The sequence below is a fragment of the Pygocentrus nattereri genome, chromosome 16 (assembly GCF_015220715.1).
Source record: "Pygocentrus nattereri isolate fPygNat1 chromosome 16, fPygNat1.pri, whole genome shotgun sequence".
Lineage (NCBI taxonomy): Eukaryota > Metazoa > Chordata > Actinopteri > Characiformes > Serrasalmidae > Pygocentrus > Pygocentrus nattereri.
In genome coordinates, this window is record NC_051226.1 from 36,243,882 (window position 1) to 36,265,088 (window position 21,207).

At 42.4% G+C, this 21,207-nt stretch overlaps 1 protein-coding gene across 1 annotated transcript in view; it reads right to left on the reverse strand.

Annotated features, from left to right (window-relative positions):
• The window catches only part of LOC108412025 (netrin-G2), a 124,515-nt gene that overhangs the window by 3,522 nt on the left and 99,786 nt on the right, over positions 1-21,207 (reverse strand). The window contains exons 6-7 of the mRNA XM_017683874.2: positions 11,527-11,694; positions 5,228-5,362 (exon numbers count right to left, since the gene is read on the reverse strand). Coding sequence (XP_017539363.1) covers positions 5,228-5,362; positions 11,527-11,694 — 303 coding nt within the window. The remainder of the gene's footprint in view (positions 1-5,227; positions 5,363-11,526; positions 11,695-21,207) is intronic.

The following is a 21,207-nucleotide window of genomic DNA, read 5'->3' on the forward strand; positions in this document are numbered from 1 at the left end:
ATATTCCATAGTCATGTACAGTTTATTGTAGTTAAAACTGCAGTAAAACACGTTTTTTACCTCAAAATACAGCCTCAGCCTTCACACAATACCATGAGCACGAGCTCTTCTGTGGTGCTTGGAATTCTATAGGATGGATTTAAACACCAGTATTGCTGAATTGAGGCTCAAGAAGGTGTAACTGTTAAAATAACAGTTTTATTTTAAAACTGTTTCTGTAAAATGACCGGGGTGCCTTATGCTGCTAGCTAAGGTCCTATTTCAGCACATACAAAAACACAAGATGGACAGCCTGATCGGTTCCATAAGATACTAACTGACCTCACATCTGTTCGAGATGCAGGCGCAGGTATGAAAGGTGATCATTACCCCAACTGACCTGTTCAAATAAAATGGTCCTGCATTGCACTTTTGTGGCTAACGCTAACTGCACTGTTATGTTTGTAGACACCTGCTGTGTTGGGCAGTCTGCGTGTTGTGTGAGTCAGCAGTTTTGGGAGTTTGTGAGGGGAGTTTGATGTCCAGCAGCCTGCAGGCCGCACCGCCCGCCACATTTAACACATGAGCCAAATGCCATTAAAAAGCCATAAAGAGGCTCCGCACACCGCCGCCGCTGCTAACAAGAGCAGGTGCTGCATTCAGCTGACCTCAAACTGCCTCACGCAGGTGAGCGATGAGCGCGGAAAGTGTGTGTTTGTATACGTTTGTGTGTGTGTGCACCTGCGTGACTGCTCTGAACTCCTTGTGGGGACTGAAGCGAGAGCGAGGAGTACTGCGGAGACACTGGCAGGATCTCGTGAGGACAAACAGACTAAACGAGTCCCCGTACAGTGTCTAGGAGAGAGAACCAGCGGGTGCACGCGTGTACGCTTTCAGCTCTGGAGGAGTTTCAGGGGCTGTCAGTTAATTGTGCTGATCTGTTTATGCCTTTAGCTGTAGCGCCTGGTGTGAACACAGTACTGATGGTCAAACGTTCTTGCCCTGTTGTGCTTTGAATTGAGTAGTACAGTGCAGAGATCACCCTTTCATTTCAACCGACGAGGTGCAAGCCGGCCCAGATTAAAGTCCTCTGCGGCTCCTGGGCATTACAACTTTAATGCCTCGTCACTAGGAAGCAATGTAGGAACAGCAAAAGCCACAAGATGCCAAGCATTATAGAGATTGTATCACAGGTAAGAGTGTTGTTAGGCACAAAGCCAAACAGAGTAAAATCCCCAACATCAAGTGGCATATAGCCTTTATACGATGGTGGGCATAAAATATGATAAGAAGCCAAGAAATGTCGTTCCTTTAGGTTATTAATGTAAATCCTTTAGGTTATGTTGTTTTTACCAAGCTACCAGAACGTTTAGTTGCACATCCTTGTACACTACACTTTCACTTCATTTTCACTTTTAAAAACTTTGTTATATAATGATAAACATATTATAATACAGCAGTATTTAAAGCAAAACCTATGATTTATGAGTATTTTTTCTCCCAAATTACCACCTCAATGGCAATGTTAATTAATGTGATTTCCTTTTTTCTATTTGCAGTTTGTCCACACATTTGGGCTGAATTTCAAACGGCTCCACGCTTCCTAAATAGTGCACTACACAGGAATTATAATAGTGGCTTCTGCACCCAAACACCCCATGAAATCGCCACTCTAGGACTCAGTCACAGTTCCATACTGGACAAACAATTAAAGGTTCAGGTGTGAAAGCCAGAATATCAAAATTTACCATCTGAGATTGATCCTGGATTCATGTGCGCATAAGAGGTTTTAACAACAGCTCAGCCAATCAGAGTTTAGGACCAGAAATGTCTGTTTTATAAAAAGGTTGTTTTTCTTGAAACAATTTTATCAGAGACTTGACCTGTACTCTCTTCTCAAAGCTGATCAGCTGAGGCCGAGAGAAATCGTGCAGACAAAAGGACATTTCTCTCATGAAGACGGTCATAATCCACGTCGAATAAGATGCTAAATTATTTTGTTTTGCTGTATTTTATGCATATAGATGTCACTGCCCACAAAACTAAACAATGTAAAAGTAAATGTAATTAGTTTCTGTACTTTAGTATTTTTGGTGTATCTGTACTGAAGTTTCTCCGTTCTGGGCGACTTTTTCCTTTCACTCCACTACATTTCAGAGTCTAATATCCGACTTTTTCCTCCTACATTCTGAGAAATCTGTCGTTCCTTTTGGTTTCTGTGTGTATAAAAACGTAACATGTCAAAACGAAAGAAGCGCAAAGCCAGAGCACCAATCAGGGCCCAGCGGTCACTTTGTTCTGAGCTGGTTTTGACCTGTTGGTCATACCGACCCAGTGCAGCACGCGGTTCAACGTCAGCGCAGCAGCGTAAAACTTTGGTAGAGTCTGTTCAACATAAATGATGAACTAACCTAACTTTGTGTAAATAGAGCTCAATATAGAAATATGTCCACATATGCAGTCGAGACTGACGCGGCTTTTTTCTGAATTTCTACAAACACCATTTCATTTTATAGTAAATGAGTTTGGGCTGGTTTATGTTTATGAACAGACGCCTACAGATCAACATAGTAAAGGAGCTCATCTGTGATCCTGAGTTTAAAGCCAGTTTTTATTCAACTTAAACTTGGAACTAAGTTGTAAATAAATCTGAAACTGAAACTTTGCTTGTGTGTAAAAAGTGATTTCAGAGCCACTCGGTTCTCCCTGATGGAAACTGTTTACCTTCAGTGTTTTGTGCTTCTGATCATTTTAATAGACGTCAGCGTCACTAATTAATGACGTTCTATTAAAAGACTGGTTTACCAAGAGAGACGCTGGAGGACTTTCACCTGAAATGAGTTCATGAAGCCAGTCTGGTTATAAAAATGATAACAGGACATCAGAGCCAGAATTACTCTTTTAGTACTTTTACTTTATACTTAAGTACATTTGAAGGGAAATACTTTAGTACTTTTACTCAAGTGGAGGTCTAAAGGGAGGAACTTCTACTTTTACTATAGTGATATTTTACCTTGGGGGTCTCTACTTTAACTCAAGTACATGGTTTGTGTACTTCGTCCACCACTGCAAATGTCCATGTTTAATCTAGAACGACCATAAATGTTCTCGTACCCTAGCATTAGTTTAGCACTGACAGTCTCGTTTCTCATATTTATGGATCAGACTGAAGGCCAAAACTGCCACATGTCACCACCAAGAGAGTTAAAACCCAACCAATCCAATTGCATATGAGATGACGGTGGGCGGGGCCTATGGGCACATAGCGAACCCACAGTAACTCAGTGGAGAGAATCCACTGAGAATAGACTGTATAAAAGTATACTTCCCTCTCCAAGATCTACCAGAATTAAACTGTGTTGTGGTCGTACTTCACAAGCGAATCCACACAGGAATCCTCCCTCCTCTTTTTTTGCCGACTGTAAGCAGCTTGGAGCCTGTTTTATCTTGGAGATGAATCGTGGTGAAAATGCACAGATAAGGCTTCTTTTAGCAGCTGGAGAATGAGGTACAAATGTGATCATTAACCTACAAACAAAGTAACCCATAAATAAAGGCTCCTTTGGCTGGGCGGATCTGTTTGTGCGAGGATAAACAGCATAACCTGGATTTTCTTCCTCATTTTGGGCCTTTAGGTCGTCTAATTAGATCACAAACGCTGGTGGCCCCAAACAGGGCTCTCAACGTTTTGTTTAAGCAGGGTGGCTACACTAGCGCTTAAATCATGAAAGCTGCGTAAAAAGAGCCGCTAATGTTGGAAGAATCACTCTTCATCCGATTCATGTAACTTTCGTGTGATGTGGAAATCACGTGCACCTCATTTGCATATCGTTTACATAAGGTATGCCTTAATTCATGCACATGTTTTGTAGTGAGCCGATAAATCAGAAGCATTCAGCAGCTCGTAGGTGGAGTCTGAGGTCGAGCAATGAGTGCACTGCTCCCCCTACTGACCAGACTTTATACTGCTGAAACCACTGGAAAGAGTAAGAGAATAAACAGAACAGTGTTGTATTACTGCAGTGTGTGAGACGCTACTGCACTAGCTGTGTTTCGTATTGTTTATTTTATGAGCAGAGTCAGTGTTATAAAACAAAAGCACAGGGTAATGTCTTTAAATGGAACATAGAATAGTTGCAGCATTGTTTATACTAATGTGCATGTAAAATATGTGCATACACATTTGTACTGTATTGCCGTGTGCACACATTAATGGTGTTATTAGTATTCTTGTCATATGAGCTGCTGGGGATATTGTACAAGCTTTGTGTGCACAGCTGAATGTTGTTTTTGGCCCATATCCTACATTATCTTGAATTTGATTTTGTAGTTTATCTATCAAAGCCAGTCATAATGAATTTTTATGCTGCTGTCAGAAGAAAACCTTGTATCTCCAATTTTGTTGTTTTTCAGTTTTTGACACAGTTCGCAAATGCCTGTTGTTCTTTACATTGTGTGTAAATTTCATGACGATTGAACCAAGAGAAACAGCCCAGAATGACTTGGAAAAAAATTCCGGTTCCATTGACGTACATTATAAGTAAAATAGGTTTTTGCCTTCTCCTGTAAAGTTACCATCTTGGAGATACGAGGTTTTCCCAACAACAGTGATATGATCATTTTCCAACCTATCGTCGTCATTTACCATTAAACAGCCTTTTTTGTTGCGAAGCCTGTAAGACTGGCATATGTAAATGAGCTCTGTTCTGACTGGCTGCTCTGTATTAAGACTCATTCAAAAAAGCAGTCCAGGCTGAAACACTCTAACATCAGTGTGAGTGGGTGGAGTCAAAGTGCTGTAGGTTGAATTGGTGAATATATGTACGTGTTGGTTTCATGACATCACAAAACAATTAAAACCAGGCCGTTTTTTTTTTACAGTGAACAACTTCAGCTGTGCTAACATCACTTCACCAACTTCATGATTTCAAAAAGGTACGAAAATTCATGATTCTGTGATATGAGCCCTTTAAAGGAGCTCAAGTCACTAATGAGAAGGGCTGTTTGGAGGCCTGGCTCTAACAGGATGTATTATTTAAGTCTGTGGCGGATTAAATGTAATTATTTATTACATACAGAATGGCTTTGAGCCTTATGGCTGAAATGATGACCTATATTTTCACACTGATCTGGGAATATAGCTAAAACATATTCATCTGGGGTTACAGATATTATATATAACCCTGATCATAACTGCAGTCGTATGTGTGAATCCCTGCTAGTGTGTGTATGTGTGTGGCCTACTTACGGTAGCAGCCCTGTTTCCAGTAATAACCGGGCAAACACTCATCACACTTAGTCCCTGTGGTGCCTTCTTTACACTGGCAGAATCCAGTGCCGTTACACCGGTCATGTAGGGATCCCATCTGGTTACAGCCGCACTCTGGAGAGAGACAGAAAGCAAGAGCAGAGCATTTCAATCTCCATTCAGGGGGAGCATCAGTCCCTTTTTAAAGCAGCCATAAAATGCCGGGGGTTCCTCGGCTGATTTGAGCGTTGATAGAATAAATTCTAATGGAAATATTAAGCAAGCCCGTCAACGTTTATTGACATTTAACCCTTCTTGTGGATTCCTGACCCTTTTCAGAGTTGACGTCTCATTGTTCATCACTGTAATCATAAACCCAGGGCTGCTGTGCTCTGCTCACTACATAGTGCCCTATTTTGGGGTTCCACCATTTTGTAGTGGTGTCCAAAAACATAGTGCACTCAAACAATCCCACAGTGCAGCGCAAAAAAAGTCGTGTACAACTGATGTACCCTAGGGGATACCCATAATGCATTGCGCCGTCAGGTTGGAAGATTCACATGTGGTTCCTTTGAGTAGGATTAGCGAGCCCAGCCACAATGGCAGCGTCTCCTGCGTCTGTGTGTGGTCAGAGTCGGAGGTCATAGTGCACTGTTTATAGTGTTTATACGATGGAATCTGCTGTCGCACAGCAATGCGTAAATCCACACGATGAATTGTGTGGCAGTGTAAAGCCCTATTGGAGCTGGATTAGTTTTATCGGGGAAGTTGCTGTAATTTGAGCGATCCATGATTTTAATCCAGTACGGATGTGCCATGTCTGTAGTTTTTGCAAGCCTGATGAGTAATAATTCCAGAGTGCTCCTTCAGGAATAGTGGTCTTGTTCAAATCCACATCACAGTAATGTATTAACAAAACTCTTTCTGACAAACACTGTGCTTTAACCCAGTTCATTAATCTGCAAGGACAAGTAAAACTGTTTTAGGGCCACTGTTAAAAAAATAGACTTCAAGAATAAAGTTTTTAGAATAAAATAATAAAGTAACATTTAGAGAATGAAGTCGTAATGTTTTGACAATAAAGTCGTAAAATTGCAAGAATAAACTCGCCGTATTTCGAGGTTTAAGCGGGCTAATTGTAGGGCCATAGCACGTTGGGTCCTCAGTTGCTGTAGTGTTGATGATGAAGAAGCTGAGTGTGCTGGAGTTCTACTCCTTCAGGGTCGATCATTTTGATGATCATCTCATTGTCTCCTGTGAAGCTACATGTCTTCTTCGAATGGCACGAAGGTGCAACCATCAATAACCTTGTAGATGCCATTGCCTGATGTTCTCCTTCCAAAACAGAGACAATTTCTTCCAGGTCCGTCTGGCTCTTTCTTCTAAATAAACACCGTTTCCTGCGCAGCTGTTTTATACTGATTTATTATTAGTATTTCTTTATGGGAGAAATGGCAGTGCAATTTCGGTCTTGTTGGGTAGCATTTTCTAAGTTTCACTTTTCCGGTGCTTACCATCACCAAAAGCATTCGCTAAGATTAAGCACCATTTCAAACTGCTGTTGATAACAGGTGTCCAATGTTGCACTTCGAGGTTTATTTTTGGTGGCAAATGCTGATGTCAGTGTCCACACAATGACGTTTCGCTCTGGGCTATTTGGGGTAATTTGGCAAAATACACAGATCTTTTATTCCGTATGATCGGAAGATCGGTGCATCCACACTCACTTCTTTGGTCAGAGTGGCTGAGACAGACAGGAGAGTGGAACACATAGAGATATCACGCTATCTGACCAGTCCAGCTGATTCATACAGGTTATGAACTGTCCCTAGGAACTGATACAATGTTGGTTCATGAACTACATGTTCAATAAGCCACTTAAAACAACTGAAAACACAAAGGGGCTTATTCACCAACCGTTCTTGAGAAGACATTTCTTCTTAAAACCCACTTATGCGGTTTTTACGAAGATTCTGGGAATTATTCTTAGGTAAGATTACAGCTGTTGTAGTGAAATGCAGTGCAGCCAACAGAGGCCAAGATGTTTAAAAAGAAAGCTGTTTGTTTAGCTCCTCACAGTCGTCTTTGTGAAGAGATGTGAATAGTTTTTCAAGGCAGGGCGTTCTCACCTCTCCCCTTTTACCAATCAGTGCTCACTAGCAGCTCAACATGGAGTCAAACATTTCACATAAAGAGATTGTGTCCTATTTAGTGTCCTAAACAAATATTTTATTTTAGTATTTGAATAAAAAAAAATCTTAAATGTTGATTTCCATTACACCAGCAGAATGGCCACTAGAGGGCGTGCAGAAAAAGCTTAACAAGTTCCACGGTCCTAGAGCAAAGCCCATAAGTACAACTGATGGGCTTAGACATTGATAGCAACTTTATTTATGTTCAAGTCTGTTTGTGAAGGACGCAAAGCTTTAGCATTTTGTTTAGCTCGTCTACACATGGATCCTAGAGGCTGCCTTTGAGTGGTCAGTGTTCCTGACCTCAGATGGCATTTAGTAGAAACTGCCGAGAAGTTGTGTGTCTTGGTCGCTAATAAGCAACGACAATCAATCGAGGCAAATATGCAAACATGAAGAGATGGGATTCATGTTTTGGTACAAATGTGTGACCCCAGGTTCAAGGTGAGCGTGAACAGCATCTTTGTGCCCTCGTCTGTTCTGTTAGTGTGTTGGAGCCGATGCCCTCCCAGCTCCAGTTCTGGAACTGAGCCAGGCAAGTGGTACCCAGAGCTTGTGACTGAAGACTGTCCTGTTTCTTCTGACCAAGCCAAGAGTTTTCCTTTATCTGTACTTCTCCTTTAACAGAATGTACGGAGACTGCGTTTCAGACCTTCTGGGTTGAAGGCTTCTGTGATTTCATAATGTTGCCCTTCGGATACTGCAATGCCACTTTACTTTCCTTCTTTATCTCTACCTTTCTTAGTTCTGTCGCACCTTTCCTTTGTTTTAAACTTTCACGTTTTTTGCCTCCCTACTGCCTTCATTTCCAGTTTTACAGTTTACAGTTTGGAGGGATTTTCCAGCCTGGTGTTGTTACTTGGCCAGATGATCTCTTTGATGCAGTGTGCTGACAGTTGGCTCTGCTTGTCACTCGTGTCTGCATAGTTCACACAGCAGAAAGAAACTCTCTTTAATGTGCTCTTGCTTTCTCTCTCGCACTCACCCTCCCTTTCTCACCCCTCTCTTCCCTGAGGCATGATAATCATCTGCTTGATTTTTTATTCAACAGCAAAACACATCGTACTGAAACTTCAACAGAATCAAACATTCAAGGCCTCTTCATGCAGCTCATCTGGTGCTACACTGGAGCCCAAAGTCTTCGTATTCCTCGTATTGTCTTGTGGAACTCAATTGAGATTCAAGAGGCATGCTACTGACTTCGTGGGCCAGAAAGTAGTTGGCCACTCCGCCTCTCTCCTCTGTCAAACTCCTCCCTAGCCTACTATAAACAAACATACCTGCAAAGCAAAGTCATGCTAAGTAGAACTGCGGACAGAAATGGAATTTCTGAGTGCAGCCTACAGCACCAACACCCAGCCTAAAGCATGTATTTGTACCTAAAGATTGGGATAAGGAGGGTATATATGGCTGAAACTGGAAGAAGAACTAGGAGAAGGCTTGTATCTCTGGCTGAATCGAAAAGAGGAATTGCAATACAGAGTGTATATATGATTGATACTGAAAGAAGAACTGGAATAAGGCCAATGACTGAAACTGGAAGAAATTGGGATAAGGTCTATATATCGTAACTGTTGGAACAAAACCTTAAATGTCCAAAAAGGTAACTTTACAGGACAAGGAAAAAGGCTCTTAAGTTTTCATGGAAGAAAATGGAGAAATAATTTTTCCAAGTAATTTTGGACCATTTCTGATGATTCATTCATCATGAAATGTTGATGCAACATAAATGAAAACCAGCCTTTTCAAACTGTGTCAAGAAATGAAAAACCGACAAAAATGGAGATACAAGATTTTGCCCCAACAGCAATGATATATGACTGTAACTGGAAAAGATATTGGGATAAAGTCTGAACATACACTATATTGCCAAAAGTATTCACTCACCCATCCGAATAATTGAATTCAGGTGTTCCAGTCACTTCCATGGCCACAGGTGTATAAAGCCGAGCCCCTAGGCCTGCAGACTGCTTCTACAGACATTAGTGAAAGAATGGGTCGCTCTCAGGAGCTCAGAGAATTCCAGCGTGGTACCGTGATCGGATGCTACCTGTGCAACAAGTCCAGTCGTGAAATTTCCTCACTACTAAATATTCCACAGTCAACTGTCAGTGGTATTATAAAGTGGAAGCGACTGGGAACGACAGCAACTCATCCATGAAGTGGTCGGCCACGTAAATGACAGGATGCTGAGGTGCATAGTGCACAGAGGTCACCGACTTTCTGCAGAGTCAATCACTTCAGAACTCCAAACTTCACGTGGCATTCAGATCAGCTCAAGAACAACGTAGAGAGCTTCATAGAATGGGTTTCCATGGCCGAGCAGCTGCACCCAAGCCTCACATCACCAAGCGCAATGCAAAGCGTGGAATGCAGTGGTGTAAAGCGCCGCCACTGGAGTGAAGTGGAGACGTGTTCTCTGGAGTGACCAATCACGCTTCTCTATCTGGCAATCTGATGGACAAGTCTGCGTTTGGTGGTTGCCAGGAGACGGTACTTGTCTGGCTGCATTGTGCTGAGTGTAAAGTTGGTGGAGGGGGGATCATGGTGTGGGGTTGTTTTTCAGGAGTTGGGCTCAGCCCCTTAGATCCAGTGAAACGAACTCTTAAAGCTTCAGCACCAAGAGATTTTGGACAATTTGATGCTCCCAACTTTGTGGGAACAGTTTGGGGACGGCCCCTTCCTGTTCCAACATGACTGCTCACCAGTGCACGAAGCAGGTCCATAAAGACATGGATGAACGAGTTTGGTGTGGAAAAACTTGACTGGCCTGCACAGAGTCCTGACCTCAACCCGACAGAACACCTTTGGGATGAATTAGAGCGGAGACTGTGAGCCAGACCTTCTCGTCCAACATCAGTGTCTGACCTCACAAATGCGCTTCTGGAAGAACGGTCAAAAATTCCATAAACACACTCCTAACCCTTGTGGAAAGCCTTCCCAGAAGAGTTGAAGCTATTATAGCTACAAAGGGTGGGCCAACCTCATATTTAACCCTATGGATTAAGAATGGGAAGTCACTCAATTTCATATGCATGTGAAGGCAGAAGAGTGAATACTTTTGGCAATATAAGTGTGAAACTGGAAGAAATATTGGGATAATGTTTGTATATATGACAAACTGGAAGAGGAATTGGAAGTCTATATACATGATAAACTGGGAAATGGTATGTATATATGACTGAAACTTGAAGAATTAGGGATCAGGTCTGTACATATACTAAAACTGGAAAAAAAATTGGGATAAGGTGAGTATATATGACTGAAACTGGATGATGTATTGGGCTAAGGCCTGTATATGTGACCGAAAACGGAAAAGGAATCAGAATAAGGTCTGTACATTTGACTGAAACAATGACCTGTCTCTACAAACTAAACCTAGAAGAAGCCAGGGATCTGATCTAGGATCAGTTTCTGCTGTTCAGCGTTATCTATTGTTTCAGTTCAGTAATGGGAGTTTTTCTGGGGACGATCCATTCAGTGAAAACATATACTGCCTTCATTCGCTCTCATATCCAGATGGCACCTCTCCATGGGAAAATGGTCTAATCAAGTCCCGTCTAATAGTGTTGTTTGTTGGTAATTATCTGTAGTGTGAGGCTTGATCCTAAATTGTGGTGAAAAGGGAGTGTGCAATGAAGCGAGTGAGAAACTTCATGCAAAAATCAGAAATGACTAGTTGTTATTATCATAGCATAAAAAATGCCAGAGTGAGATACAGTGACTGGACTGAAATTAAGTTCAGGCTAGCAAGTTTTTGAACATTATTCCAGAGTTTTGTTAGATATCCTCACACGTTTGTGACTGGTGAACCACTTTGGACATGCAGGCTTGTTTTCGTTGTGGACACGTCAGTAAACTGGACTTCAATTGTAAGTTAAAGGTTCTCTCTGGCTTATGAGCCTGCATGTGGAATTGGTGCTATTTCACTAAAAGCCTTGGGAACTGCTTTCTGGACCAGTTTGTCCACCACTGAAATTCATCACTGGGTCTTTCTTCCACTGCGTTGGTAAATGATTTCCCACAACTTTGGCACAGTTGATTGGTGTGTATTCTTTGTTTTGTTTATAATTTGACTCGTCTGTTCTGTAGTAGGATGATGCTCACCGACACACACACTCTCGTCGTCCAGCTCCGCCGAGGCGTTCCTGTAGTAGCCCATGCGGCAGTGCTGGCAGTTCTGACCACGTGTGTTGTGCTTGCAGCTCACACAGGTGACGATGTTCAGGTAGTCTATGTAGCTGCAGCGGTTGGAGTGACCGTAACACTCGCAATCTGAGAAAGAAAAACAGACTGCGTTAGAGCAGATAGCAGGAAAATGAGCATCACATTCAGGAGAAAAGACAGAGGGAAGAGAGAGAATGAAAAGAAGCGAAACGTCGATGAAGCAGGGGAGAGGGTGACCAGAAGGTCGGTAGTTCAATCCCCTGAGCCGACAGTACGTGACTGAAGTGCCCTTGAGCAAGATGCCTAACTCATAACTGCTCCCCAGGCGCTGTGGATAGGGCTGCCCGCCGCTCTGACAAATGTGCTCACTGCCCCCTAGTGTGTGTGTATTCACTAGTGTGTATGTGGTGTTTCACTGCACGGACGGGTTAAAATGCAGAGGTGAAATTTCTCCGTTGTGGGACTAATAAGGGTCACTTACTTAAAAATTATCCATTTCTTGACATTCAACCCTGAAGACTTTGGTGACCTTTTGGTGCCATACATTTTTTTATTCACCTTAAGTGTTTTTGATTAATTCACATGATCTAATAAGGTAATGCTAAGCAGAACAGAGCATGTGAGCAGAGTGGAGTGACAGGACTACTCCGATATTTGTTCGTTTGGTAGGTATTTACATATGTGTTTTGGCTTTTTTGGGTTAAGTGTAGGCCCTCAATACAGGCGAACTGCAAACTACTGTAATGTTCAGGGTTCTTGGGAGAAACTTAGATGACTGAACGTTACGGTTCATAATGTGTGGTCTATAGATCTTCAGAGCTAAGTCTTCTGGAGCAGACCCTGGTAGGGTCTTCCAAAGTGAAGAGGTCTGGAGTCAATCCAAAATCCTTCATGATTAACTGACACGTGTACCTGCCCGGAAGAGGGTCACCAGGACCTGCCCTGGAGCCTTGCCTGGGGGTAGTGTTCTCGACGAGCGCCTGGTGGCCGGTCAGCCCATGTAACCCAGTCGGGCTCAGCCTGAAAAGGCAACGCGGTGGGACCATGTGGACCCACCACCCACAAGGTCCAACATGAGGAGGCCTGTATAAGCGAAGGGAGATGGCAGGGAGGTCCTTGGGAACTTGGACCCCTGCAGCGTAAAACGTAAAATTATTCAGCAAAAAAAGTCTTTTTTCTCTCTTTCTCTCACTCTCTTCTGTCTTCCTCTCCCCTTTTCTCTCTACATCTTCACTCTCTCTCTGTCTCGATCTCCCTTTCTTTTTTCTTTCCCTGCCCTCTTCTTTGTCTCTATATGTCTCTCTCAATCTTCTCTCTACATCTTTTTTCTCCTCAGTCTCTCTCTTCTCTGTATCACCCTTGCTTTCTCTGTCCTCTCTCATTCTCTATTCCCTCTGTCTTGCTCTTTCTTCTCCCTGTATCCTTTCCTCTCATTCCCTTCCCTTCAACTTCTGTCTTACACTCTGACGTTTTCCTCCTCCTGTCTTTATATCTGTCTCCCTCTCCCTCTTTCTTCTCCTTCCCTTTTGTCTTTCTCTCTTCTCCCTCTCGCTTTCTCTCATGCCTCACTGTTTTTATCTCACTCTTTTCTGTCTCCCTTTTCTGTCTCGCTCTTCTTTCTCTGTCTGTTTTTCCTTTCATTCTGTCTCTATCTCTCCATCTCTTAATGTCTCTTTTCCGTCTTGCTCTCTCTTCTCCCCTGTCTCGCTCCCTCTGTCTCTTCCCTGTCTTCTCCCTCCGTCTCACTCTTCCCTCTTCTCCCTCTCTCTTGCTCTTCTTTTTCTATCCATTTCTCTCCATCTTAACTTTTTGTCTTTCTCTCTTCACCCTGTTTCCCTATTGTCGTTCTTTTCACTCTTTCTGTTTCACCCTCTTTCTCTGTCTCACGCTCCCTCTTTTTTCTTTCTTCTCTCTCTCCCTCTCTCTCTCTTCATCTGCTCTCGATGTGTTCTCTCATGCTCTTTGATGAGGGCTGCTAAGTGAATCGATGGCTCCCTGATTCGCGGATGTGAATAAGCTGATCGGAGTGAATCTCTAATTGCAGCTGCTGTATTGACCCGAGTCAAAAGGGAGTCACTTTCGTTTAGCCCCCGCTGGAGCCCCCCTGGGGGGATGAGACGGGTCGATTGTAAAACGGGCTGGGCAAAGAGAAGCAGGCGGTGTTAAATGTGTGGAAGGTGAGTGTGTATGTGTGTGTGTTAGAGAGAGAGAGAGAGAGAGAGAGAGAGAGAGAGCCTGAGTGCTTGCAGCTGTTTTCCTGTACGTGTGCCCTCTGAGTGCACTTCATGGCCAAGAGGTCACCAAGCGTGCTCAGATTGGACTCTGAGACATGGATGATGTGAAGTGATCTCACGATCGCATGTGTTGCAATTAACACTGCCAGAGTTAAATTCACAGTTCTAGTCTGAAACCCAGCTGTGTGCTGCTATGATATGATGCGATTGTGTAAGGGCTGGCTTCAGGCCTGCATCGTCCAACTCCTGGCCACCAGAGGGAGCTTTGGACCCCCGTGAGCGGATGAATTTGATGACTGCAAGTCAGTTTGAAGAGCATTCAAAGAGAACTCAAAACCTGCTGCAGAATGCTTCTTCTAACGTATTAACTATTATTTCAGGTGGACTCGTTGCAGCACATGCTCATCATATGTTAACGCATTTTTCTTATTTCATGTAAGCTAAAGACTTCACAGAATGCAATTCTCAGCTGTTTGCTTCACTGTTGATCTGCTGCTGCTCAAACTGTTTGAACAGGTCAGCGCTGGAGTGCGAAGAAAACAGTGTTTAAATGAGTATTTCTTATTTTCATTATTCTGATTATTTGTTAAGTACTGTTTTTAGACAGTGCCGTTTCAGTGCACACCTATTTAATCTTGTGCAAAATTTTCAGCTCTTTCTTTCAACACTTCCTGTGCTTTTGGTCATTTTCAGTGGCTGAAATTTGGGTGCATTTTTGACAATAATAATATTGATAATGCAAGAATAACAATAAGATTAAAAATGTTAGTTTACATTTATTCTCAAGCAATAGATCACAGAGGGAGTGTGTTATTGCGAAATACCATCCCGGCTGTGATTCGGTGGCCGTAGATCATCACAGCCGTGATGTTATTGGTGATAACTCCCTCCTCGAGTGTCTCTGCCGCTTTAATACAGCAGTTAAATAAATACAGTGAGAAATGAATAAACCGGCCGTGAACGCGGCTTTAATATGTTTTAATGTTCAGTTCCTTCCTCCTAATTAGAGCTCCTTAACGAGCAGCTTGGTGCTACGTCAGAGTAACGAGCTCCGCCCACTTGCTGCACAGCCGGCAGTTCATTCTCCAGCTCCTTATACTAAATTCCCAAACTGTCGTCACCACTGAGCAGCTTTTCTGTTTTTATTGGGTCAGTTTTACGGCTCAGGCTGATTTGGTCCGAGTCTGAAGATCAGACACGTCTGGCGAACGGTGTTGGGTTCATTTCTGGCTGATTCCAGGTTGTTCAGCTGTTCTTCTGTCACAGCTGCCGACTGAAAAGCTGCTCAGTGGTGACGACAGTTTGGGAATTTAGTGTCATCTCGTCTTCAGAGTCGGACCAAATCGGCTGTCGGTCAAACGTGATCTTAAAAGTGCCCGTTTTCTGTTTGTGGCAAAGTAAGAAGAAAAACATTAAGATGGCTTGAGCGTCTCCTACAGCTGTCAAAGTCGTTGCTTAGCAACGGCGTCTCAGTGGAGTGATACAGTGCTGGTGAAATACCCTTATTATCCTTATTTTTATAGCATATTTGAATATTGATGGATGAATATTGATGAATTCGAATACTCGATGGAGTATTCCATAATGAAAATATTGGACTGTTGCAGCTCTGGTTTCTCCTTCATTACGTTTAATCCTCAGAACTGCTTAGTTGCTTTTGTGTGTTTGTTGTGTGAAATATTTATGTGCTGTTCTAGAAGGAGGATTTGGTAAAGGGCCGATCTCAGCATACAGTAACAGGAGGGCAATGAAATATAAATGACCAATTACTAAACACTCCCACACACACAGAGTCACCTATAAGCATGTACACACACTCATCTGCACCTACAGGAGAGACCACACACTCCCAGATTCTGGAACCACACTTACCTGCCGCATCGCACACAGACCATGCAGGAGAGGAGGCATCAGGGAAACGTCAGAAGAAGAAAACGAAAGAAATACACAATGAGAACTAACTGTGTCCTGTAAAGGATTAGAGCAGGACGGTCCAGTCTCATCCGCAAAGGGCTGCATTGCAACAAAGCAGAAGCTCACATGATCAGTTGTTTAAAGGTGGAGAGCGACTGATTAAACGAGTGGAGTCAGGTGTGCTCTTCTCTCACAGCGGCCCTCTGCGGACAAGACTGGACATCCCCGGATTAGAGCTTATCACACTTTCCACACAATGGTAACACATTTGCACCAGGTCATATTTAAATGGCCACATTCAGACCAGCTGTCTGATTCTTCCATCTTCAACAATTGTTTTAAATATTCTTTCTCATCTGTTTGTCTTTTTGTCTGTCTATTTATCCACTCATCCGTCCATCTATCCATACATCCATTATGTAAAACCAGAGATCTGTGTATCTGTCCATCCATTTCTTCATTCATCCACAAGAAAAATCTGTCCATCCATCCCAAAAAATTTGATTTGTGTATCTATCCTTCCTTTCATTCATCCATCCATCCATCCATCTGTTCATTTATCCACAAAGAAAAGGCTGAGATCTGTGTATCTATCCTCACATCTATCCATCTAGTCATTCATCTATTGTGAAAAAACTGAGATTTGTGTATCTATCTTTCCTTTCATCCATCCATCCATCTAGTCATTCATCCACAATTAGGGCTGAGATCTGTGCATGTATCTCTTTATCAATCCCTCCATCCATCCATCATGAAAAAGCTGAGATCTGTGTACTTATCCATTCGTTTGTTCATTCACCTGCAATGAAGACAGATTTATGCCTCTGTCCTTCCATCTGTTCATTCCTCCACAATGAAAAGACAGATCTGTGCATCTGTCCTTCCATGCATTATAAAACTAAGATCTATGTATCTATCTATCCATCCAGTCTTTCATCTATCTCTCCATCCATCCATCGTCCACCCATCCATCAAATACCAAAAGGTTGAGATCTATTCATCCACCCATCCATCCACTAGTGAGGTGAAAGAATTCAGGCACTTTCATTTCCACTTCATATTCATTCATTCATCTGATCCACAATAGGTATGCTAACATCTATGCATGCATCCTTCCATCCATCCATCCATCCATTTCTGCCTCACCTTTAAAGTCATCGTATATGATGCCCTTTAGCCCCAAAGGCTGAGGTCCTCCAGACAGCAGAAACTTCAGCAGAGCTTTAGAGATAAAATGATTTTTATTCTTCTTTAACACAGAAAAGGTTGGAGTCTAGTCGGGTGAAGGCTTCACCCAAACACTCCAGCCTCCTTACTAATAAATAAGCACGAGCAGGAGTCCAGCTTCAGGCACATCAGAGCCTTTCAACTGGACACACTACGGCCCTCTCAGGCTGTACTACTCCCCTCACACACCTCCTTAATCAGGCAGTCAAAGCACACATGCATACAGCAGCAAGGTCGACTACTGCAGGGTGCAGAGCCTGAAGTTACAGAGGAGTTAGCAAGCACTGAGGTGAACTACATTACCCACAATCCTAAAGGTGTTTCCACTATTATCTTTCACAAGTTGCTGCAGTTGTTTATGACTAGAACTACTGGCAGCATCTACTGTTAAGCATATTAACACTACACTACCCACAATGCACTGGCTGCATGTTACCTTTCTTATTCTCGTAATCTTTGTCCTCTATTTTGTCCGTTTTCTTCCATTCTGTTTCAAAGAGGTTCTCTCGTTCTCTTTCAGACAGCGTTTCCTTCTCTTCCTCTTTCTCTCGTTCTTTTTTAAAGAGCCTCTCTTTCTCTTCTTCCCTTTCTGAGGATCCACCTTTCCCTTCTTTCTCGTATGTTCTACCACTATGTTCCCCTCCTCCATGGCCTCCTCTCGCTTCCTTTTCATGTGATTTCTCAACCTTCTTCTCTTTTTCTGAGGGTCTCTTTTTTCCCTCTTTTTCTGAGGTTCTCTCTCTTCCCTCTTTCTCTGAGGGTCTCTCTCGGTCTTCCTCTCCCTCTGAAAGTCTCTCTCGTGCCATCAATTCAGAGGTTCTCTCTCTTTCTTCCTCACTTTCAGAAGATCTCTCTCGCTCCTCTTTTTCAGACGATCTCTCTTTTTCTTCTCTTCCTGAAGATCTTCCCTCTCTTTCAGGTGATCTCTCTCTTTCTTCTCCTTCTGGTCTTTTTCTCACATTTCTTTCAGATAATCTTTCTCTTTCTTCTCCATTTTCAGAAGATCTCTCTCGCTCCTCACTTTCAGGTGATCTCTCTCTTTCTTCTTCTCGTTCTCTTTCTGAAGGTCTTTTCCTCCCCTCTCTTTCAGATGACATCTCTCTTCCTTCTTCTCTTTCTCTTTCTGAAGGTCCTTCTCTCCCCTCTCTTTCAGATGATGTCTCTCTTTCTTCTTCTCGTTCTCTTTCTGAAGGTCCTTTTCTTTCTTCTTCTCGTTTTCTTTCCGAAGGTCTTTCTCTTCCTTCTTCTCTTTCTCTTTCTGAAGGTCCTTCTCTCCCCTCTCTTTCAGATGGCCTCTCTCTTTCTTCTTCTCGTTCTCTTTCTGAAGGTCCTTTTCTTTCTTCTTCTCGTTTTCTTTCTGAAGGTCTTTCTCTTCCTTCTTCTCTTTCTCTTTCTGAATGTCTTTCCCTTCCATCTCTTTCAAATAATCTTTCTCTTTTTTCCTCTCTTTCTGAAGGTCTTTCTCTTCCTTCTTCTCGTTCTCTTTCTGAAGGTCTTTCTCTTCCTTCTCTTTCTCTTTCTGAAGGTCTTTTCCTCCTCTCTCTTTCAGACAACCTCTCTCTTTCTTCTTTTTCTCTTTCTGAAGGTCTTTTCCTCCCCTCTGTTTCAGATGACCTCTCTCTTTCTTCTTCTCCTTCTCTTTCAGATAATCTTTCTCTTTCTTCTTCTCGTTCTCTTTCTGAAGGTCTTTCTCTTCCTTCTCTTTCTTCTTCTCTTTCTCTTTCTGAAGGTCTTTCTCTTCCTTCTCTTTCTTCTTCTCGTTCTCTCTCTGAAGGCCTTTCTCTTCCTTCTTCTCGTTCTCTTTCTGAAGGTCTTTCTCTTCCTTCTTCTCGTTCTCTTTCTGTAGGTCTTTTCCTTCCTTTTCTTTCTTCTTCTCGTTTTCTTTCTGAAGGTCTTTCTCTTCCTTCTTCTCTTTCTCTTTCTGAATGTCTTTCCCTTCCATCTCTTTCAAATAATCTTTCTCTTTTTTCCTCTCTTACTGAAGGTCTTTCTCTTCCTTCTCTTTCTTCTTCTAGTTCTCTTTCTGAAGGTCTTTTCCTTCCTTCTCTTTCTTCTTCTCGTTCTCTTTCTGAAGGTCTTTCCCTTCCTTCTCTTTCTTCTTCTAGTTCTCTTTCTGAAGGTCTTTTCCTTCCTTCTCTTTCTTCTTCTCGTTCTCTTTCTGAAGGTCTTTCCCTTCCTTCTCTTTCTTCTTCTAGTTCTCTTTCTGAAGGTCTTTCCCTTTCTTCTCTTTCTTCTTCTCGTTCTCTTTCTGAAGGTCTTTCCCTTCCTTCTCTTTCTTCTTCTCGTTCTCTTTCTGAAGGTCTTTCCCTTTCTTCTCTTTCTTCTTCTTGTTCTCTTTCTGAAGGTCTTTCCCTTCCTTTTCTTTCTTCTTCTCGTTCTCTTTCTGAAGGTCTTTCCCTTCCTTTTCTTTCATCTCGTTCTCCTTCTGAAGGTCTTTCCCTTTCTTCTCTTTCTTCTTCTCGTTCTATTTCTGAAGGTCTTTCCCTTCCTTCTCTTTCTTCTTCTCTTTCTGAAGGTCCTTCTCTTCCCTCTCTTTCAGATAATTTCTCTCTTTCTTCTTCTCGTTCTCTTTCTGAAGGTCTTTCCCTTCCTTCTCTTTCTTCTTCTCTTTCTCTTTCTGAAGGTCTTTCCCTTCCTTCTCTTTCTTCTTCTCGTTCTCTTTCTGAAGGTCTTTCCCTTCCTTCTCTTTCTTCTTCTCTTTCTGAAGGTCTTTCCCTTTCTTCTCTTTCTTCTTCTCGTTCTATTTCTGAAGGTCTTTCCCTTCCTTCTCTTTCTTCTTCTCTTTCTGAAGGTCCTTCTCTTCCCTCTCTTTCAGATAATCTCTCTCTTTCTTCTTCTCTCTCTCTTTCTGAAGGTCTTTCCCTTTCTTCTTTTCGTTCTCTTTCTGAAGGTCTTTCCCTTCCTTCTCTTTCTTCTTCTCTTTCTCTTTCTGAAGGTCTTTCCCTTCCTTCTCTTTCTGAAGGTCCTTCTCTTCCCTCTCTTTCAGAGGATCTCTCTCTTTCTTCTTCTCTTTCTCTTTCTGAAGGTCTTTTCCTTCCTTCTCTTTCTTCTTCTCTCTCTCTTTCTGAAGGTCTTTCTCTTTCTGAAGGTCCTTCTTTCCCCTCTCTTTGAGATGGTCTCTCACTTTCTTGTTCTCTCTCTCTTTCTGAAGGTCCTTCTTTCCCCTCTCTTTCAGACAATCTTTTGCGTTCTACTCTTTCTGAAGTTCCTACTCTCCCTTCTCTTTCAAACAATCTTTCCATTTCTTCTTCTCCTTCTGAAGGTCTTTTTCTCACTTCTTTTTCAAATAATCTCTCTTGTTCTTCCTCACTTTCTGAAGATCTCTCTCGCTCTTCTCTTTCGGACAACTTCTCTCTTTCTTTTTGTTCTTCTTCTCTTTCTCTTTCTGAAAGTGTTTCCCTCCCCTCTGTTTCAGGTGATCTCTCTCTTTCTTCTTCTCTTTTTCCTTCTGAAGGTCTTTTCCTTCCCTCTCTTTCCAATGATTGCTCTGTTTCTTCTTCTCTTTCTAAAGGTCTTTTCCTTCCCTCTCTTTCTGATGATCTCTCTCTTTCTTCTTTTCTTTCTGAAGGTTTTTCTCTCTCCTCTCCCTCAGATGATCTTTCTCCTTCACTTTCAGATAATCTCTCTTTTTCTTTCTCCTTTTCAGAAAGTCCTCTTTCAGATTCAGCTTTTTCTTCCTCTCTTTCTGAAAATCTTTTTCTTCCCTCTCTTTCAGATGGTCTTTCTGAGCCTTCTCTTTCAGATAATCTTTCTCTTTCTTCCTCTCTTTCAGTCAATCCCTCTCTTTCAGACAATCTCTCTCTTTCTTTCTCTCTTTCAGAAGATCTCTCTCTTTCTTCCTCTCTTTCAGAAGATTTGTCTTTTTCTTCCTCTCTTTTTGATGGCTTTCCTCGCCCCTGTCTTTCAGAAGATGTCTTTTCTTCTTCTCTTTCTGCAGGACTTTCTCCCCCTTCTTTTTCAGGTGATCCATCTCTTTCTGAAGGTCTTTCACTCCAGCCTCTTTCAGATGTTCTCTCTCTCTTTTCTTCTCTTTCTAATCTTTCTCTCTCCTCCTTTTCCACATTTTCTGAGGGTGTTTCCCTCTCTATGCCTTCTTCTGCTCCTTTCTCTTCTTCCTCTCCACCTTCATCCTCCTCTTGTTCCCTCCCCTCTTTCTCTGATGATTTGGACAGTAGTAAAGATCACAGCAGTAAGTTGAGAGGTGCAGGATTAGTCTCAGTCTTATTAATCATTACCATTCGTTGCC